Source organism: Echeneis naucrates, chromosome 6, assembly GCF_900963305.1.
Source record: "Echeneis naucrates chromosome 6, fEcheNa1.1, whole genome shotgun sequence".
NCBI lineage: Eukaryota > Metazoa > Chordata > Actinopteri > Carangiformes > Echeneidae > Echeneis > Echeneis naucrates.
The window spans coordinates 12,843,000-12,860,091 of NC_042516.1; the positions used below are offsets into that span (position 1 = coordinate 12,843,000).

The 17,092-nt window shown below is 43.3% G+C and overlaps 1 protein-coding gene across 2 annotated transcripts; it reads right to left on the reverse strand.

The window, feature by feature from the left end:
• Window positions 1-1,174: 1,174 nt before the first annotated feature.
• On the reverse strand, window positions 1,175-16,706 carry LOC115045483 (rap guanine nucleotide exchange factor 5-like). 2 transcript variants are annotated; one of them, XM_029505197.1, is made up of 18 exons: window positions 16,287-16,706; window positions 12,566-12,702; window positions 11,765-11,865; window positions 7,972-8,050; window positions 7,641-7,785; window positions 7,457-7,554; window positions 4,851-4,881; window positions 4,565-4,643; window positions 4,157-4,306; window positions 3,700-3,797; window positions 3,286-3,408; window positions 2,938-3,116; window positions 2,666-2,756; window positions 2,519-2,569; window positions 2,137-2,224; window positions 1,946-2,010; window positions 1,813-1,867; window positions 1,175-1,529 (listed from the first exon to the last, which is right to left on the reverse strand). In XM_029505197.1, the coding sequence occupies exons 1-18, from the start codon at window positions 16,464-16,466 to the stop codon at window positions 1,411-1,413; spliced, it is 1,869 nt and encodes a 622-aa protein (XP_029361057.1). In that variant the 5' UTR covers window positions 16,467-16,706; the 3' UTR covers window positions 1,175-1,410. The 2 variants fall into 2 exon arrangements, with proteins under 2 accessions (XP_029361057.1, XP_029361058.1); XM_029505198.1 differs by lacking the exon at window positions 16,287-16,706 and having other exon boundaries at window positions 11,765-12,461; window positions 12,566-12,703.
• Window positions 16,707-17,092: the final 386 nt, after the last annotated feature.

A 17,092-nucleotide genomic window follows, 5' to 3' on the forward strand; every position in this document is an offset into this window, starting at 1 on the left:
CATGCAATTGGTTTAATCACGAAGCTGTTTGGAAGGAGGGTTATTATGGGCTGCTGCGTCACCATGCCATTGTTGACACGTAGCAACAGAGATTTTCAATGACTAATTTCTGGTACTATGAGTCCCACAAAAGCAAAACATAAGCCAATAATATTAAAATCTGAACAGATCAAACAGAAACCGCTCTGGCATGCAGAGAAATGCACTGTTTGTTTTAGCCTGAACACTGAAGCCCAATATAGAGCTGGAACAGGATGCATCTGCTGCTTCATTTCACTGATTGTCCTCAGCTCAGCTCCATGGAGATCCTTCCGCCAATGCTTTTAAAAAGATGAGCAATTAGCAGTAATTTGAATGGGTGTTTTTTTATGGTATTTGGCTAATGTACGTGATCATAACTCACACACAGACACACAGCCTGTCACACACACCAAAGAAATACAGTACACTGTATATCTGTTTCTAATTTGCTGCTATAAATCGTCCAAATTGTGTAGCACCTCATCCAATACACAACATTTCAAATAACATCAAACTGTATGATGAGAGATTTTTAAAAGTTAGAAAACGCTAGCAACACATGTAACTGTTATTTAAGGTTAAATCATTTCATTGTCTCTGTCTTGATTCAACTGAACAAGACATCAGATTGTTATATAAACACTGTGCTGAGTCTGCAGTGGCTGCATTTCCAACATCAGAGAACATCCAGATTGAACAACACAAAGGCGTGTGCACAGTACAGCACTTAAATGCTCTTTGGTTAAATCTTGAAACAACACACTGTTGCCAAATGTAACGCTTGTCTGTATACATACAAAATGAAGCAATGTGTCAATCTGCATCTCATCATCTTCACCACTGTCTTAAAAGCTCTAAAAAGGCAAGTAAGTGGAAACTTTGCATGGCACGTTGTTTTGTGGTTGGGAATGAAATTCTGTGCTCAACACTTTGCTTCCATGTTTGTTTTTGTGGCTTTGTATTGGACCTGCCCAGTTACTCTTTTGTGCGGGCTGTTGTCTCACCACAGTGCGGCGCTGTTGGGCAGTTTTCAGAGCTGCTCTTTATCTGGCAGCCTCTGCCGCCTGCAGGAAAGGAAAGCAACAGCACAAGCAGAGGCAGGTCGGCCCTGCAGAGCTCGACACACAGGTCAAGACCTGCAGCTCTCGCTCTCTGCGGGGTTTTTTTTTTTTTTTTTAAACCTCTGGCCAGCAAAGCTCTACCTCAGCCTAACCTAATGTGTCTGCGACTGCTTATTCCTGCCTCTAAGGAGAGTCGAATTTGATTGCGTGGCCCCCTCCTGAGGGCGCTGGGGTCATGCAGTGTTCCTCTGACTTGAGTCCTGAGAGAGAGATTGTTCCGTGGCGACAGTTTGGCTGATACATCGGGAAGTGCAGTGAGAGCTGCTCTCTAAGCGCGAGGCTCCAGCCTGTGAGACAGTTCAAAGAGAGTCTGCTGATTGTCGATGATATGAAGGGAGTCGAAGTAAGCTCGAACATCAGTGCTGCTCTTCTGGCTGATTCCATTTCCTGGAAGAAAAGGAAAATGTTATACTTCCAGACCAACATTGCAGTTTCATCATTGCTTGAAAGAAGTATGCATTACAGCTAAAAGTATAAAGCTGATTCTGAAAAGGATCCATTTAAAGAGTTAGCTTTTTATCTTGCAAAAATGTATGATACTTTTTCACTATTAAAGTTCCAATATCATCATTAATTACAAACAATAGCCCAGAAACACAAAGAAAAGTTTCTTACACCATTAAAAAAAAAAAAAAAAAAAAAAAAATACCTGAGAGAGGTGAATACTGACCCGTTCGATCTTTCTGACACAGTCGGATGAGCCTCACTGCATCTGCGATCATATGCTGGCAATAAAGATGTGACACAGGCATCATTAAACTTCTGCAGCATCATATGGCAGTAAACAAGGTTCACAAACTCACCAGCTTTTCGAAGTTGACCAGGTTATCATGAAACGTCTTGTTGCCTTCGTGGATGAACGTGATATCTAAAAACGGTGGACGTGTTGTTAGTGTTCGACGGGTAAAACGTCACTTTATTACCATGATAGAAGTATGTCAGGGAGCCTCCAGCTCCTCCCACACACTGAGCAGTGACAGAATAAGAAGTGCACCTTTCAGTAGCAAAGGAAGAAAGGGGATCTTTGGCGCCTTCATCTTCTTGAAGGAGTCCCTGTAGGCCTTGTGGTTCAGCGACGGATCCTGTGATGACATTTGCAAAACGCATGAGTATAATCCCCCTGGGAAGGTACTGTGCCTGAGCATGCACGCTTTGTTGGAGCTGAATTAGGACAGCTTCAGAGACTAATCATCAAAAAGAATCCTGATGTTCCTCTTGATGTTTAGAGATGAAGAACATCTGCTTGTGTCACCTCATCTCCACTGGAGCACGGGTGTGTGCGTTCCCTTTTCCAATGTAGATTAACGCCTGTGCTTTTCTATGACTCCCCGCCAAGAAAGCACATGCTGCGTATTTACGCTGTGGATTATACTTACTGTAAGTGTCTCCAGCTCTGAAAACAGCTTTTTAAATTTCCCAGGAATTTTCTGAAATGGAACAAGCAGACATGATGTAACACATAATGAAGCTGACGGAGGAGAAAATAAAATCCTGCCGGTGAGGGGAAAAAGGGGCATCCTCACCTCCCATGTGTGACTGAGGCGGCTCACTGCTGCAGCATTGAGGCCCATGATGATAGCAAAGAAGCAGTTGAGGTTCCTCTGTGCCTTACAGCTGTATAAGACCAACCAAGTATACCATTCAATTAGTTCCAGGGGCACAGCTCAGCATGATGCAGTTTATGGATTTGCCACTGGAGGGGGCAGCTATCCCATTGCATTTCTAAATCTCTCCCCCAGCAGCCTGAGGCCTGGAAGGCTGTTTATGTATCATCACCATCTGTAAAGCTACTCACTGTGCGGCGATCTTGATGAACTTCTTGATGAGTTGGACCCGTTTGCAGAGCGTCGGACACAGCAGCACCTCAGTCATCACCCACAGCTGGACTTCGTTGCAGCGCTGCAGCAGCAGCTCTAAAGCCACAATGTGTCTGCTGCTGGCAGGGCGACTGAAGGTGAAGTAGACCAGCTCTTGCTGGAGAATAACATGAGAACAACATGAACATGTTGACCTCAGCAAGACATGTGGTGCAAACAGTTCAAACTGCTCTGGCCCTTTTAGATGGGCAGACAGACCTTTAGGCCAACAGAAGATGTTTAAAATCCACCATGATTCTAACAAGGCGGCGGAAAATCAGACCAACCTCGTGTACTGAGTCAAAGAGGGTCCAGTCAAAAGTGGTGAGGGCCACAGCCACATCCCATGTGTTTAAACTGAGCATCCGAGCCGCCCTCAGCTGCAGCTCTGAGCTGTCTGTGAACGGGTACTGAAACAGAACAGGAGAGAAAATGACCAGTTTTCTTTTTTTTAGACAACCCTCATGATTATTATTATTATTAATAATAATAAAGGAGCTTTGAAGCTCAACCTTTTACCATGCTGCATATGCAAATGTTTACATGTATATAATGAATTATGGATTGACTTCAGTGCCTATTGTTTATCTTACATTATTTTATCTTTTTAGGAAAAACTCTAGAATAACAGAGGCCCCTGTTCTCATATTAATGTAAATGTATGTTTGAGTTCAGGTCATACATAGCAGTTTCATTCCTACCAGGACTTCTCCCAGGTCACTCCTGCATATGTGCAACCTCCCCACCGGCCGCAAACAGTCAGAGAAAACTCTGTCCTGAGGCTGCAGAAGGAGTCTGCCTGCAGAGAGAGAAACCATCACAGACAGCAGAAAGCCGTGAAAAATCAGTCGGGCAGCATGTAAACAGTTATCAGCAGTTAGTGATAAGACTGCAGCGATCTCCATAAGGCAGCCAGTCACTTCAGGGGCAGATAACACAGATTGACTTTATATCCCCGGCCTGTACATGCCTCTCCCACCTAAATGCTGGCTCTGTTGATTTGGATCTAATCCATCCATATCTGCGCTCAGTAACTTAACTCAGTACAGGAGTCTTGTGAGAAAAGTAATTATTTAGGGAAATATTCTACAGTGCATTAGATTACAGCTGTTTACCTCACAGTCTGTACTGGAGCTAATTGAACAGAATGGTAGATACCTCCAGGATAAGTCACAGCCTCGAGTGTGAGTTCGCCCAGGGGGACGTCCATCCTTTCTGCCACCGCCTGCAGCAGCTCCTGGGCCACCACGGCAGCATGGACCCTCATGCTGAGGTACGAGTCCACGGTGATATACACACGACACAGGACTGCAACAGAGACCAAATACTGCGTCACGAAGGTAACAAACACACCACAGGTCACCCTGCCCTTTAAAACAAACAAAAACTCATCCTAATAAGGCAATTCACAAGTCATAACTCTGGTATTGCATTTTCAAACTTCCTTCATTCCCTGGATAGATTTCCTTTGTTCTAATGTTCAGACTAAACGTCTCCCTTCAATAAGCTTAGGAAACAATGCATGATGGGAAGAATGTGTGAGGAACATCATGTTTTATGACTTACCTTCCTTGGTCTCCTTCTGTGTGATTCTGGACTGTAGCCCGTTCTCTTTCACGCTCAATTGGTGGAAAAGCACTTTGCTCTAAAACAAAGGAAAACGCGTTGATTTTGACACGTTCAGACCACCTGAGAGCTTTTAGCTTTTCGGTGGAACTATGACACAACGTCTTTAGCAGGAAATCTGAGGACAATAGCCTCAACCCCTGAATCTCTGTTTAATGGAGAGCAGTCAGCTCTTCTGAATGACGTTCTTACACTCTAAGTGTCATCAAAAGGTCTTTGAACTTACTTTCCTCTGAGGGGAATATTCATCCACCGTACTGGAAAAAGAAGAGAAGTTGCATTAGTGAAGTTCATGTCCCGTGTCTAAACGTGCACAGAGACAACTCTACTGATCTGATCATTTTCTTTGGGCTGCAGCCACATCATAAAAAAAAAAAACGTACATGTGAGTACATGAATGTAGATGTTCTCTCAGTTCATTATTTAGGCCCAGTGTCAAACCAAGATTAGGTTGCTTTGTAGATTTTAGACTTTCCAATGTGATCGTTAATTTTAATCACCCTGTTCTGATCATTTAGTTCCCCCCACCATGATGGATATCCTCGTGTCCATTATCATCCTTCAGCTTTTATTGGGCTCTGCATCACAATAGGCATGTTGGCACAGAGCCTGCCCTGAGGGATCCCCTCTCACAGGCCAACAGCAGTCCTGCACTAATGAAAAAACTGACTCCCAGTGTCATGGCAGAACAGAGCCCGAGATCGAATTCACGCTCATTCTTTTCAAAACCCAGAGTCCCCGTTAAAAAGCTCAGTGAATTATAATGCCACATGACGGGAGAGCACAAGAGCAGCCAGTGTTGTGTGGTTTCTAAGCTTTCAGTAACATATGACTTGAGCTTTATTTTGCACAAAGGCCAGATGGAAGTTGAGTTGAGCAAAGGGCTGAAAGAGTCTTCTCTCTATAAAAAATTACACCTTTTAGCCTTTCGCTCTGCAGCAGATTGCCTCAAAGCAGTCAACCTTGTTCTCCCATGGGAAGAGCCTGATTGTGAAAAGCTCATAAATAGTAGAGTATGTCAGTTAGTAACACCCACACAGACGTCCACAGTTTTAAAGGAGTGGGTGTTGTGGTGCAACCTCCCTCGGATATAAACATGAATAAGTCAGATAATGGCCGCAGAGTCAGGTTGAATAATCTGCTGGTTTCTAATGGGCGGCAGGTTGTGGCGTCTCCGGGGAGAAGAGCTGATTGGGGGCTGTGGTTGAAAGAGGGGGAGTGGGACAAGGGTGTGGCAACATGTCTGGTGGGGGCAGGGGGGTTGTTTACACCACAATACCAAAGAGAAATGTGATCCTTGTCATGTGATCCTTGAGCTTAGCACATTAAGAAATTGTACCAAAGCAACAGATGCACATTTTCAGCAAGAAACCATCGATTTAGCAAAGATACAGTATTTAACGTTCAAGGATCACAGGCCAAAGACTATCAGACTGCACAGACACAGTTTCATGTAATAACCTTCTGTTGTGTTCCACCTATAACATTTAGCTATTATCCCTTTTTGCCATTATTTTGAGTCATGTAAACACTTGGGTACACTTCAGCTTTTGGATTTTAGAACTCTTTTAGAATGAAAATAAAGGTGGATAGACAAAAACAGACCATCCCCATACTAGAGATGACTGAGTTAAAGGGACCATCAATGTCTTATGTAGACCTGAATTAGCGCTGAACTGGGTCAAGTAAGCACCCGTAGTTTAAGCTAAGCAGTACGTTGGTTGATTCTCCAAAAATTCTCCTTGATGGTGGACACTGTTCCTCCAAAAACATATTCTCCCTTGTGGTGTTTTGATGGTGTAACCGCATAAGAGGCCTCTCTAAAATCTCCTGAAAGTATTCAACTAGGTTGAGACATAGTGACTGTGAATGCCACACCGTATTTTTCTATCTATAAAACTATTCGGAGGCCCCATTTGCCTGATAGTTGATGGCATAGTTATTCTGTTTCTACACTCACTTACCATCTGTATCTGTGCATTCATACTGGGTGTCCTTGATACCAAATACCAACTGGGCGCCTCTGCCAAAAACTAGTGCCAGATTGATATCAGTAATTTCTTTTTCCCCAAATGGAAAATCTGTCAGCCTGGGAAACAGTGGAGTCATTTTAATAGAAAGTAATATGATACCAGAGGTTGCAGTGGCACTAAAAACCGAGTTGGCAGCCAGTCATTGCTGAATAGATGTAAACAAGAGTGACAAATGTTCACATTAATGCTAATGTGGACCGGTCACATAATGGCAGATACACATTCCAGTTTAAAAAGGTCAATATCACAGTCGATATCCACCAACAACAGGCACCTTGCATCAGGAGAAATTATCAGGATAAATGACATAAAGACTTCATTACTCAACAAGTCGGGAGCCATAATTATGTGTATCAGTGTGTCTGATGCGATTATACTCATATTTGTTACAGTGAAAAGTCAGCAGGCCTGAATTTATCTCCAGTAAACAAGTGGTGAAGCATTTTTATTTTCTCATGTCCAGTGACAAATATTCCTTTCAGGTCGCCATTAGCTCTCAGAATTTCTTTATTTCCTAAAATTTTCAGAGTGAAAATAAAGAGCTCCCTGACGTTCATATTTTGGTGCATAACACCCCAGAACATTGCAATTACTCTTCAATGTCTGAATGGATTCATTGATGAGAAGCTAAATAAAGGCTCAGAGCACAGAAGAATCTTTTTCTTTGTCCCCGGCTTGCTAATGTCCCTGCTTCTTTTCAGACTTCGAACAGTCATACTTCTTACTGGCTATTGCACGCAGTCAGACGTGATCAGCTTTTCCCTTTGCGTGTAATGACGGCTTTAAAATGGTCACTCACTGTCTTCGATGCAGCATGTAGAGTTTCTGCAGTTCCCTCACATCCGTCTCCAGGGCTGGGTGTTCATACAGATCTTCCAACACGTAACGACACAAAGTCTGGGAGGAAATGTCAATTTTCATCATGCTCAAAGCTCACCTCACAGCCGGTTCCCACCCATTTCCTCCTGTGTTATATCACCCACCTTCATGAACAGCTTGACCTGCTCATCTTCTCGCAGGAAGTCTCTGCAGAGAGACATCCACTGTGAGACCAGGTGCAGAACTTTTTGTTTCCTCTCCAGCGCCTCCTTCCTGTCCTCTTTCCCTCTGCATTGCTTGTTGCAATAAGTGAGATTCAGTTAAGGCTTCAGCACCAACGGGGAGTGAGCTCTCTCAAAGACTTGGAGACAGTAATGCAGTTATGCTTTTTTTTTATAAACCGCTTATTTCTACCTGCAGCATCCACACAAGAGGGTTCATATGAGCAAATCTCTGCAGTAATGCTCCCATAAAGCCCCCGGCTTTCAAGGATATTGCCCAAGCAGAGCTTCACATAAGTCACTGGTTGACATGAACACTGGGTAGGTCAGCAGAAAGTCATCCAGGAGTGTATCTGCAGAGAGAAATATGAGATAGATTACAGCTTTAGAAATAGATCATTATTAAGATTAAGTACATAATACATTTGACTACAAACTGCAATTAAAAGGAATTTAGCATTTCTCCTGATAATATAATTAAACACTTTTTACCTCAATGAAGAGCACAGTACAGCGTAAACCATGTCAATCTTATGTACACAGTCTCATTAGGTTTACACTCTGTTACAAGCCGCTGCAAGGCAAGCGCAAGAGTGACCTCGATTACTGTATGATTAATGTGTCCAGAGCTGCAAGGATCAAGGATATCTAAACCTTTGATGACAGCTAATAGAGTTTTGGCTTCAGTTATTCCTCTTCCAGTGAATTAAGACCAGAAAGTGGCCTGATTTAATGCTGCCTAATATCGCTTAATAAGCACTAAGCAGAGACATTTCAGCACTAAGTGAGCGCTTTATTCTCTGAGGTCTGAGGGAGATAGTGACTGACACCAGTGAGGGTGCCTCACTTCTTCTTCACTTCCAGTCAAAACAAGCCTTTACAGGTTTTACCTTCGGTCTCACAAAGTCACCATTGCAGGGTGCTGAGACGATAAGCCAATATTGTTAATGTGTCAGCTGACTTCCTCTGACCTCCAGAGTTTTTGTTTTCATTGTGATTAATCTTGCACACGGAAAAGCAATCTGATATTGCTCAGCCATCATCTTAATGTGTTTACATCCAGCATTTTCTCCCACACTATACTGTGTCAAGGTTACACATTGAGGAGAGTTTCTGTAAATAATTTCATTTAATGCTGGTCAAATAGATCAACGGGACATTTGGACAAATCCCCATAATGCAAAATGTAACTCCCTTTATTTTACCACTTCTTTTTAAGCCAATTTCTCTATTCCTAACAAATTATAACAAGCTGTAAAAATATGATCCAAAAAACTGTCATCAACATGAACTAACATACATTTCGAAGCATAAATGAAGAACAAGAAAGGAGCAGCAACTCCCAGACTTGATGACCAGCCAAAAGTGAAAAGCTTCACAAATCCTATTAAGGCCAACCTCCTCTGTTAGTGTGCTTCACACACAGAATTGTAAATTCTGTCCTTAATTTCACAGTGGCTTCCCCGGGCCTTTGTGTGTGTTCTGGTCCACGGGACTGCCTCACATCATTATGTTAATCCGTGAACAGCAGCTGTGGACGCATCGCTGACTGCTTATGAGAGGTAAGACATGCAGGTCTCATAGGGGATACAGTAACCCACTTCCAGACAGAGCTAGAAAACACACAAAAGGTCAATCACCCATCCACTCCACCTAGACTGTGCCCCCCCACAAACAAACACACACACACACACACACACTTATCTTGCTGTGGGTTTGTGTATATTCTGGAAACTATCCCAGCTGAAACACTTTCTCATGAGAAACAGCCAAAGTACTACACTCCAGGCTGTAAACACTGCACATTTTTGAAGTTTGGAAACAGCATAAATATTTAATAATATGACCTTAAGACATTCTTAAATTCTTTTTGGTAACATAGCATTAAAAAAAAAAAGAAGAAAACCTGAAGCTGTCCCACCGAGAATAAAATCGATTCGACAGAAGATGTGATTCCACAAACTCAAAAACATGAATGCAGAAATCGTTTTTTATAGATATGCCAAATTTAGTTGTTTAGCCTCCTACACATCACATGATTTCTGTTTAAGACTTCCCCTGATTATCAGTACTTGGGCAGCATCAGAGATGCAAATATAAAATGTACAAAACTCACAAGTGTATTCTGCTCTTCTGTAAAGAAGAGTCCCACACGCAGAAACTCAGCCAAAACAAATATAGATTCCTTTTCAGAGGAAATGCAGAATGGATTTGTTGATCTAACTTGTCAATCTACCGTGAAATCAATAAACCAGTCAATCCCTTTAGCATTTCAATAAGTACTTGCAAAATTGATCAAGGCTACTTAGATGCAAATGCAGAAGATACCAGCTTTTCATGTATCATTTATTAGCTCAACAACCAACAGAATTATTGTTGGTATAAAAGCCTTCAATAAATATGAGTCTCTATTGAGGGATTTTTGAATAGAAATGTCTTTTTCACGAAGTGCATCAGTGACAGAGCTGGAATATCCCCATTTTTTTTTTAAATGCAAATGTTCCATACTTTTTTTTTTTTTTTTTGCCTTTTTTTGCAGAGCCAGCAACATATAAGTGTGTACAGAGTGAGAATCACACACACACTATCTGCAGTGCTTTCCTCCAATATGACTGTGGTGCTCACAGGAAAGTGCAAAAAGATGGAATGTCGCTTTTCATTTTAAGGTTGTGTATGGTGTAAAAATGCAAGCAAGTGTTACAGTGATGACATGAAATTGGCTGTCTAATGTGCTACACTGCATGTAAGTCATAAACACAACATCAATAATTTGCTGCAATCATTAATCACTTTGAAGAGCCATCCCGGAGAAGCCAACCAAACATGGCAGCTGGGACGGCGTTCAAACGAGTCTCTTTTTGATGGAATCAGGAATCTCTAGCTATCATACTTCCACTCAGCTATACTGAGCACATTCGGCAGATGCACCAGAGCAAGGAGAGCTACCGCAAAGACAAGCAAGGCCAGCAGGAGTCAGACTATTAAACACCACAGAGTACAGATCGATTGCCGGTCAGGGCTCACTTCATTCCTTCTCCTCCGCTCTCTGACCCGAGGATGTTGCTCAGCATCACGCCCTAGTCTCAGTCTCAGTGCTTTCTAAGGAGACGTAACTCCAGTTAGCTCATTGCAAGGCGAGCTGATGGTGAATGGTTCGTCAAACACACACTGCCCATCGAGCCTTAAGGAAATTAGATAAAAGGGAAGAGGACAGATGGGTTTATTGTGATGACACTCGACCCAGATTCTTTCCTGCCAATGGAGCTTCATGTTAAACTCAACAGCAGTGTTATATACTTTATAACATATACAATAAAATCTACAGTTCAACACAAAGCATATTATTTTAATGTAAAATGCAGCATTTAGCAGCTGCAGGCCTGTATCCTGAGAGGCCATTTAGATCATTTTCCTTCATTTCCTTGTCAGAATGAGTAATGATCTGTGGTGTGGGGTTAGCCCATCTCCATTCTGACAAGAAATCATCTGTGACCACTTCCATCACCGAGGAAAAACCTGAATCTTTCTCTCCTTGCTTTCCCTCTTCTCCACTTTACGTTGTGCCTCTTTTTTTTTTATAGGGTTTTTCCTCCCCTTGTCTGACTGTGTTGCTGCTGCTCTTAATCATCCGCTCTCATCGAGCCATCTTTCCAGCTCCAGAGGCGCCTCTGCCTTGGCAACAGTGGCACATTATCATGTACCTGCTGGGGTAAGAGAAAATGTGTTGCTTTATTGTCCCTGTGCGGCTGGACTTGACTGATTGCTCGTTGACTCTGTAAAGCAGCCCTACTAAAGCCTCACTCAAATGATATGAGCAACATTTATCTCTGTCCAAGGATTTCAGTTGAACCTGCTAAAAGTTGTTGCCATTTCAGGATTGATAAGATATGAGCAGCCCATTAGTATTCCCTGGAGGGTGGGGTGGGTTGAAAATACTGAAAAATGAAAATGCTGATTATTCTACTTCTTTAAATATGTATTTTATGATTGAAAAAGATCACTGGTAAACTGACGAAAACCAACAGGGACCATAAAGTTCCAGTTTAAGTACAGAAGTATATGCTGACCTGACTCTTTGCCCTGTCTCGTCCCCCGGTCGTCGTCCAGCGCCAGGTCATTCAGCAAGTGCTCCAGGATCTTCTCTGGGGTCCCTGACACAACCACGTACCTGTCGGACACAACAGAGTCAGTGGACGAGTCCTCCTCGATGGAGGACAGAGAGCGGCTGCTGCTCCATTCCTCCTCTGCTTCTGTCCCCTCATCATCTATGTAGCGAAAGTAGGGGACGTCAAAGGTTGGCACCGTCACCAGCTCTCCCCGGCTGGTGCTGTCACTGCTGCTCTCCTCTGAGCCCTCCTCATCATCATCGTCGTCCTCCTGCTCCACCAAGGCAGCGTGGAGCAGCCTGCCCTCCTCCTGCCGCAGGTTTGGGGGCTGTGGTTGAGATCCCATCCTTACAGAGTCCCCTGTGCCCTTAGACCGGCAACGTTGCCGTGGTTACTGTTGCATGCCCCTTTTAGCCATCCAGGCGTCCATCCATCAAGCCACAGCTGATACAGCCCAGAGTCTGCTGCTGTCTATCTCTCAAGCAAATCGAGGAATCCCGGTATGTTCATGGATGAAAAAGCTCCTGGATGAGTTGAAATGGGAAGGAAGCCAGTGGAGCTCTGCCTCATGGCCCCATGCTGCTCACTTAAATCTATTTCATGGAGTCATTTATGTGTAGGGAGTTGTGATGTAAGCATGCCTGAGTGAGTGTGTGAGCTGAAGAGACAGAGAGAGAGTGATGAGAGGGAGAGTGTTGAGGGAGAGAAATAGACAGTGAGGGAGAGAGGGAATCTATGAAGGAGGGGAGTGGGGACGCTTACCTCTTGTTCCTCGCCTCCTCCCTCCCTCCTCCCCTCGCCGATGCAGCGAGGGCTGGCTCTGACGACACTCTCTGGAGAACGAGCACATCGCGGCCCCATTCCCTCAGACACACGCGGACTGCCTCGTCACTCTGGGGCTGGATGAGAGAGAGAGAGAGAGAAGGGGAAGGAGTGATGTGTGTTATCACCAAGGAGATTCCCCTGTATTTTCTCCCTCTCACACAAATCACCACTGATTTCCATCATAATGCTCTGTCAAAGCCAGGACTGTAAATGAAAGAAAATTTCCACGCATCATTATTCAGCCTTTATCAGCAGAGCCCATTCAGGGATTAACATAAAAGACTCATACATATTTTAATTACCAAATCTTGTTGGAGAGGCTATTAAATTCTGGGCGGTGTCTGGAGACTGAATCTGTTTTTAATCCAACGAAGGGTTAAACCCAGGAGGCCGGAAATGATTTTGTTTAGGGTTTAGTTTGAACTCACATGGTAGCTCTTTGTCTTATGACCAAAACGAGGTCTTGCAAATGCTAAATTCACCCTCATGTCACCCAGCACCTCCAAGTCTCTCTCTGCCGAACTGTCAATGATAGCTGAGACTTACAGAAGAGCTACCTCATGAAACGTATCTAATCTAACATATCTAAGCCCACATTGTGAACAAAATGGCTCATTGCAGAGTCTCTGGAGTACGAAGCAGGCTGATGGCTGCTTGACAAAGGAGGGTCTGGATCAGAAATATTGGTCTTAATGAGGAGTTTGCGGTGTGGTGCACGCATCCTGCATCAGCCCTTTCCCTTCACCCTCCCTCTTCTCAGCCATCAGTCAATGCAGCACAGGCCTCTGTGCATGCAATTAGCCGCGCAGACAGGCCGGGGTGGTTGCAGTTTTCTGTCCTAATTGCCTTTTGCAAAGAAGCATCCACTGTCCTTCAGTTACGCATGACCTCCCAGCATGTTAACACACATCTGTGATCCGCGGACATATATACGCAAATACACATGCGCGTACATAGAAAAAAAATATGACATACATCACTGGATGGGTCACATATTCAAAATGCACATTACACAAGAATTCTCATGAATAATCAGGAGAGATGTTTTCAAACCCTCATAAAGAACTTTTAATGGCAATGTTTGCTGGCAGCTCCTTCAGTGCTGTGACTCATGACTCAAAGCAAACTTTAGCTGTCATCTCATGAATTCATTCTGTATGAGTCTTAATGCGGGCACACCACACACCATGTATTAAAGGGTGTCTCCTCCGTAATAACTCCATTATTCTGTCACAGGACCTACAAAAGGGTTGGGTGTGACCGAAGATGTAGAACTCAAAACGACTGTTGTGATTGGGAAAAGATACCGTAGTTCTATCTTTACCAAGCGATGACGTACACCGTGCTTTTCTTGGATTCATCAAAGTGTGCTGTTTTTGTCTCACAATGCGAGTGTGCAACGCTAATTAACTGATTCTTGCAGTGTGTGACAAAGAGGTCAAACAACAAACAAACCTTTCCTATAATGAATTATTGATCTTGACTGCTGCAGAGCTACTGGGCTTTGTGGTTTCTGTGGTGTCCTGATACAAAAAAACAAACAAACCAAAATAACAGACCTCTAGTGTGGATGTTGCTCTAACCTTGCCCGAAGCTGATCTAAACTCATAGGACTCCCACAAGGACCAGGACTCAAAGCTACCGATGAAGTCCTCCCAACACGGACACTGTTAGCAGCAGCTTAGACATGATTTATCAGGCCTTTGTACAAAGTCATGGGTTGCAGAAGCACTTTCTGTTTTCCCGTCTCTCTGCTGCTCCTGCAGGTCTGGTACATATAGTATTGAACACTTAAAAGCCTGGAAGATGTTGGTGCTGATAGGATGCAGATTTGGAATGAATTCCTCTGGCTTTAGTGTGGAATGGAGAGTGGAGTAAGCCCAGGGAGTCATACATCAGGGTCATTTTCAAACAAGCCTTTGATGCAGATGCGCTGTTTGGTCATTATCTCCAGCACTAATTTGCCGAAATCCATTAAGCTCTGCTAATATACTGTAAACAAGATTATACAGTATGTAAAATATTTTCTTATAAAACTTTAGATTCACACTTCATGATGGAAGACAGCAGCTCTTTGTTCAAACCAGATATAAATAAATAGTGCACAAACGTAGTTGATGAAATAATAATATATCAGTACACAAGAAGTAAGAAAACGAAGTAAAGTAAAGTAAGCACTCGACATGCTTGGCACAAAGTAAAAAAAATATATAAATAAAATTTGAAATTACATAACGTTCATAATTTCCAGGCGGCAGCATCTTTCACGCATTTTCACAGAAGTGCAACCGACTAGTATATTAAGCATCTCAGTTTCCACCAGCTGGGATTTCACTGATTTCCTAAGCTCTCTGATGCCTGGGCTTATATATTTGTGTGAGTCACATGTAGCACAGTATGTTCACTGTTGAATTACTTTAAAACATCCTATTTTGTAATCTAAAACACTGCTAGATAATCTCGCATATTCTTAATATTTCTAGGTAATGTTAAGTATTAAAGACAAGGTCAGCATATCTGGCCATTAGCACCAGGATTATGCAAATGACATGTACACATGTGCAGCATTAGTACACACTGAATCCAGACTAGGAGAAATTTTGCACGACAAATACACGCAACACAACAGAGACATGACGCCCTATTATGTTACGCAGCATTAACATCTGACCAGAGGAAGATTGGATGTGGCTTAGCGTCGATGAAAGGTCATTATATTACCAACATAGATAAGGAGGTCTTGCCTTGTATTTGGAGAAAAGGTCAAAGACCCAATGCAATGGAATCCACCCTGAAGCCATACAATGTCTTGGCATGGTGTTCTGGTTACTTGCGTCAACTCTTCCTGCCATTGTTGAACAGACCAGCGCACAGATACAGCTGGCAGGAAGGGAGAAGCTGAGCCCACCGTGAGGTCAGCCAGTCAGACGTCTCCAGCTGATGTAATGGACTAAAAAAGCTTGCAGGTTGAACTCAACAGTACTCTACAGTACTCGTACTTGCATTTTCAAGAATGACAGATGGTGCTTTGAAATTAAAAGCCTCTTCAAACATGAGGATGCTGCCATTCTGCACTCTGTATGTTAGAGCTCTGCAAATGGTGTGTCTATAATGCAGTGTTTGTGCATAAGAAAGAGGTGCGCTCAACAATACACTGTTATATCTTCTATACATTTCTATTGTAGGTGTTTAAAGGCTACTTTGGCATATATGATTTAAGAACAATTTTTGTTTTCTGCACATGTAGTAAACTACACTATTCATCTTCAGAGAAAGCAAAGATGCGATAGAACATATGGTAGACAATGAAAATTCACATCAATGTGATTAATGCAACGCTGCAAGTGGTGCAGGATGCTCGCAAAAGAGCATAAAACATCCTGCTAGTGCCCAGACTGGAATATAATGTTCTCTAAATGAATATTCATAGGGAGACTATGCTAATTGAGTAGGGTTACGAGGACGATCTGATAAGCAGCTCGACTGCTGTTTTCACTGCGACGAGGCCAAAAAGAGCTGTTCAGTAAAACAGTGAAAGGATACAGGATTTCAGACCACGCTGCAGTTCTATGTCAGTACTACTGCACATTTAGCTCTAAACAGCAGTGAAAGCATCTGCTGTCCTTAACTGCATTAGTATCGTCGTCCTGTGTCTTACCTCACTTGTCCTCTCCGGGCCCTTGCTCTGGTGCTGCAAAAAGCGGCAGCCATCCTTGGCCAGTCTCTGGACCATCTCCAATCTGGACAGGTCCTCCTTGTCATGCAGGATGCACATGCTGCCCTGCTGCAGCGCAGGGGGCACAGAGAACATGTACCTCAGGCCGCAGTCCCAAGACATCGCCGGCTGACGTGCTACTGGCTGTATCAGCCAAAACAGCAGAATACTGAGCTCTGAGCTCACACTACTCTCAAGTAGTAAAAAAATAAAAATAAAAAAGGGTCAAAAATGTCAGTACTTCTCTGTGTTGTCTATGTACAGTAAAGAGTCCAAATGAATCCCAGCCTCTGTGTGGCTTGGACAGCTCTATAGCAATGAGTCTCCTGCAGGAAAAACCTGATCACTTGGATATGTTTCTGCGTGTTGGGATGTACGAAGAGTGAATGACGAAATTCCTCTTTCGCCGTCCTTCTGTTGCCTTTCACTACCAGGGAGGGGAGTGGGTTACGAACACCGCTGGTTCAGGAAACATCTGGTGAGTCAGACAGCCCCAAAAAGGAAGTTGAAAAATCTCCCGAAAGCAGGAGAGAGTTAAGATTCAGGACTGGGAAGGAGCCTTGACACTAGAAGGTCATACACTTGTTAGGGTGGAGACGTGCTGGTTTAAGGTCATTCAGGCAAACAGACAACAGTGTTCTGCTTTCAGTCAGGGTGAATAGAATGCAGTAAATGAAGGCCACCTACAAACAGCTCTTGAAGCAATAGTATAGAAATGCCAGAGATCTGATATGATTAAATCACTTCTG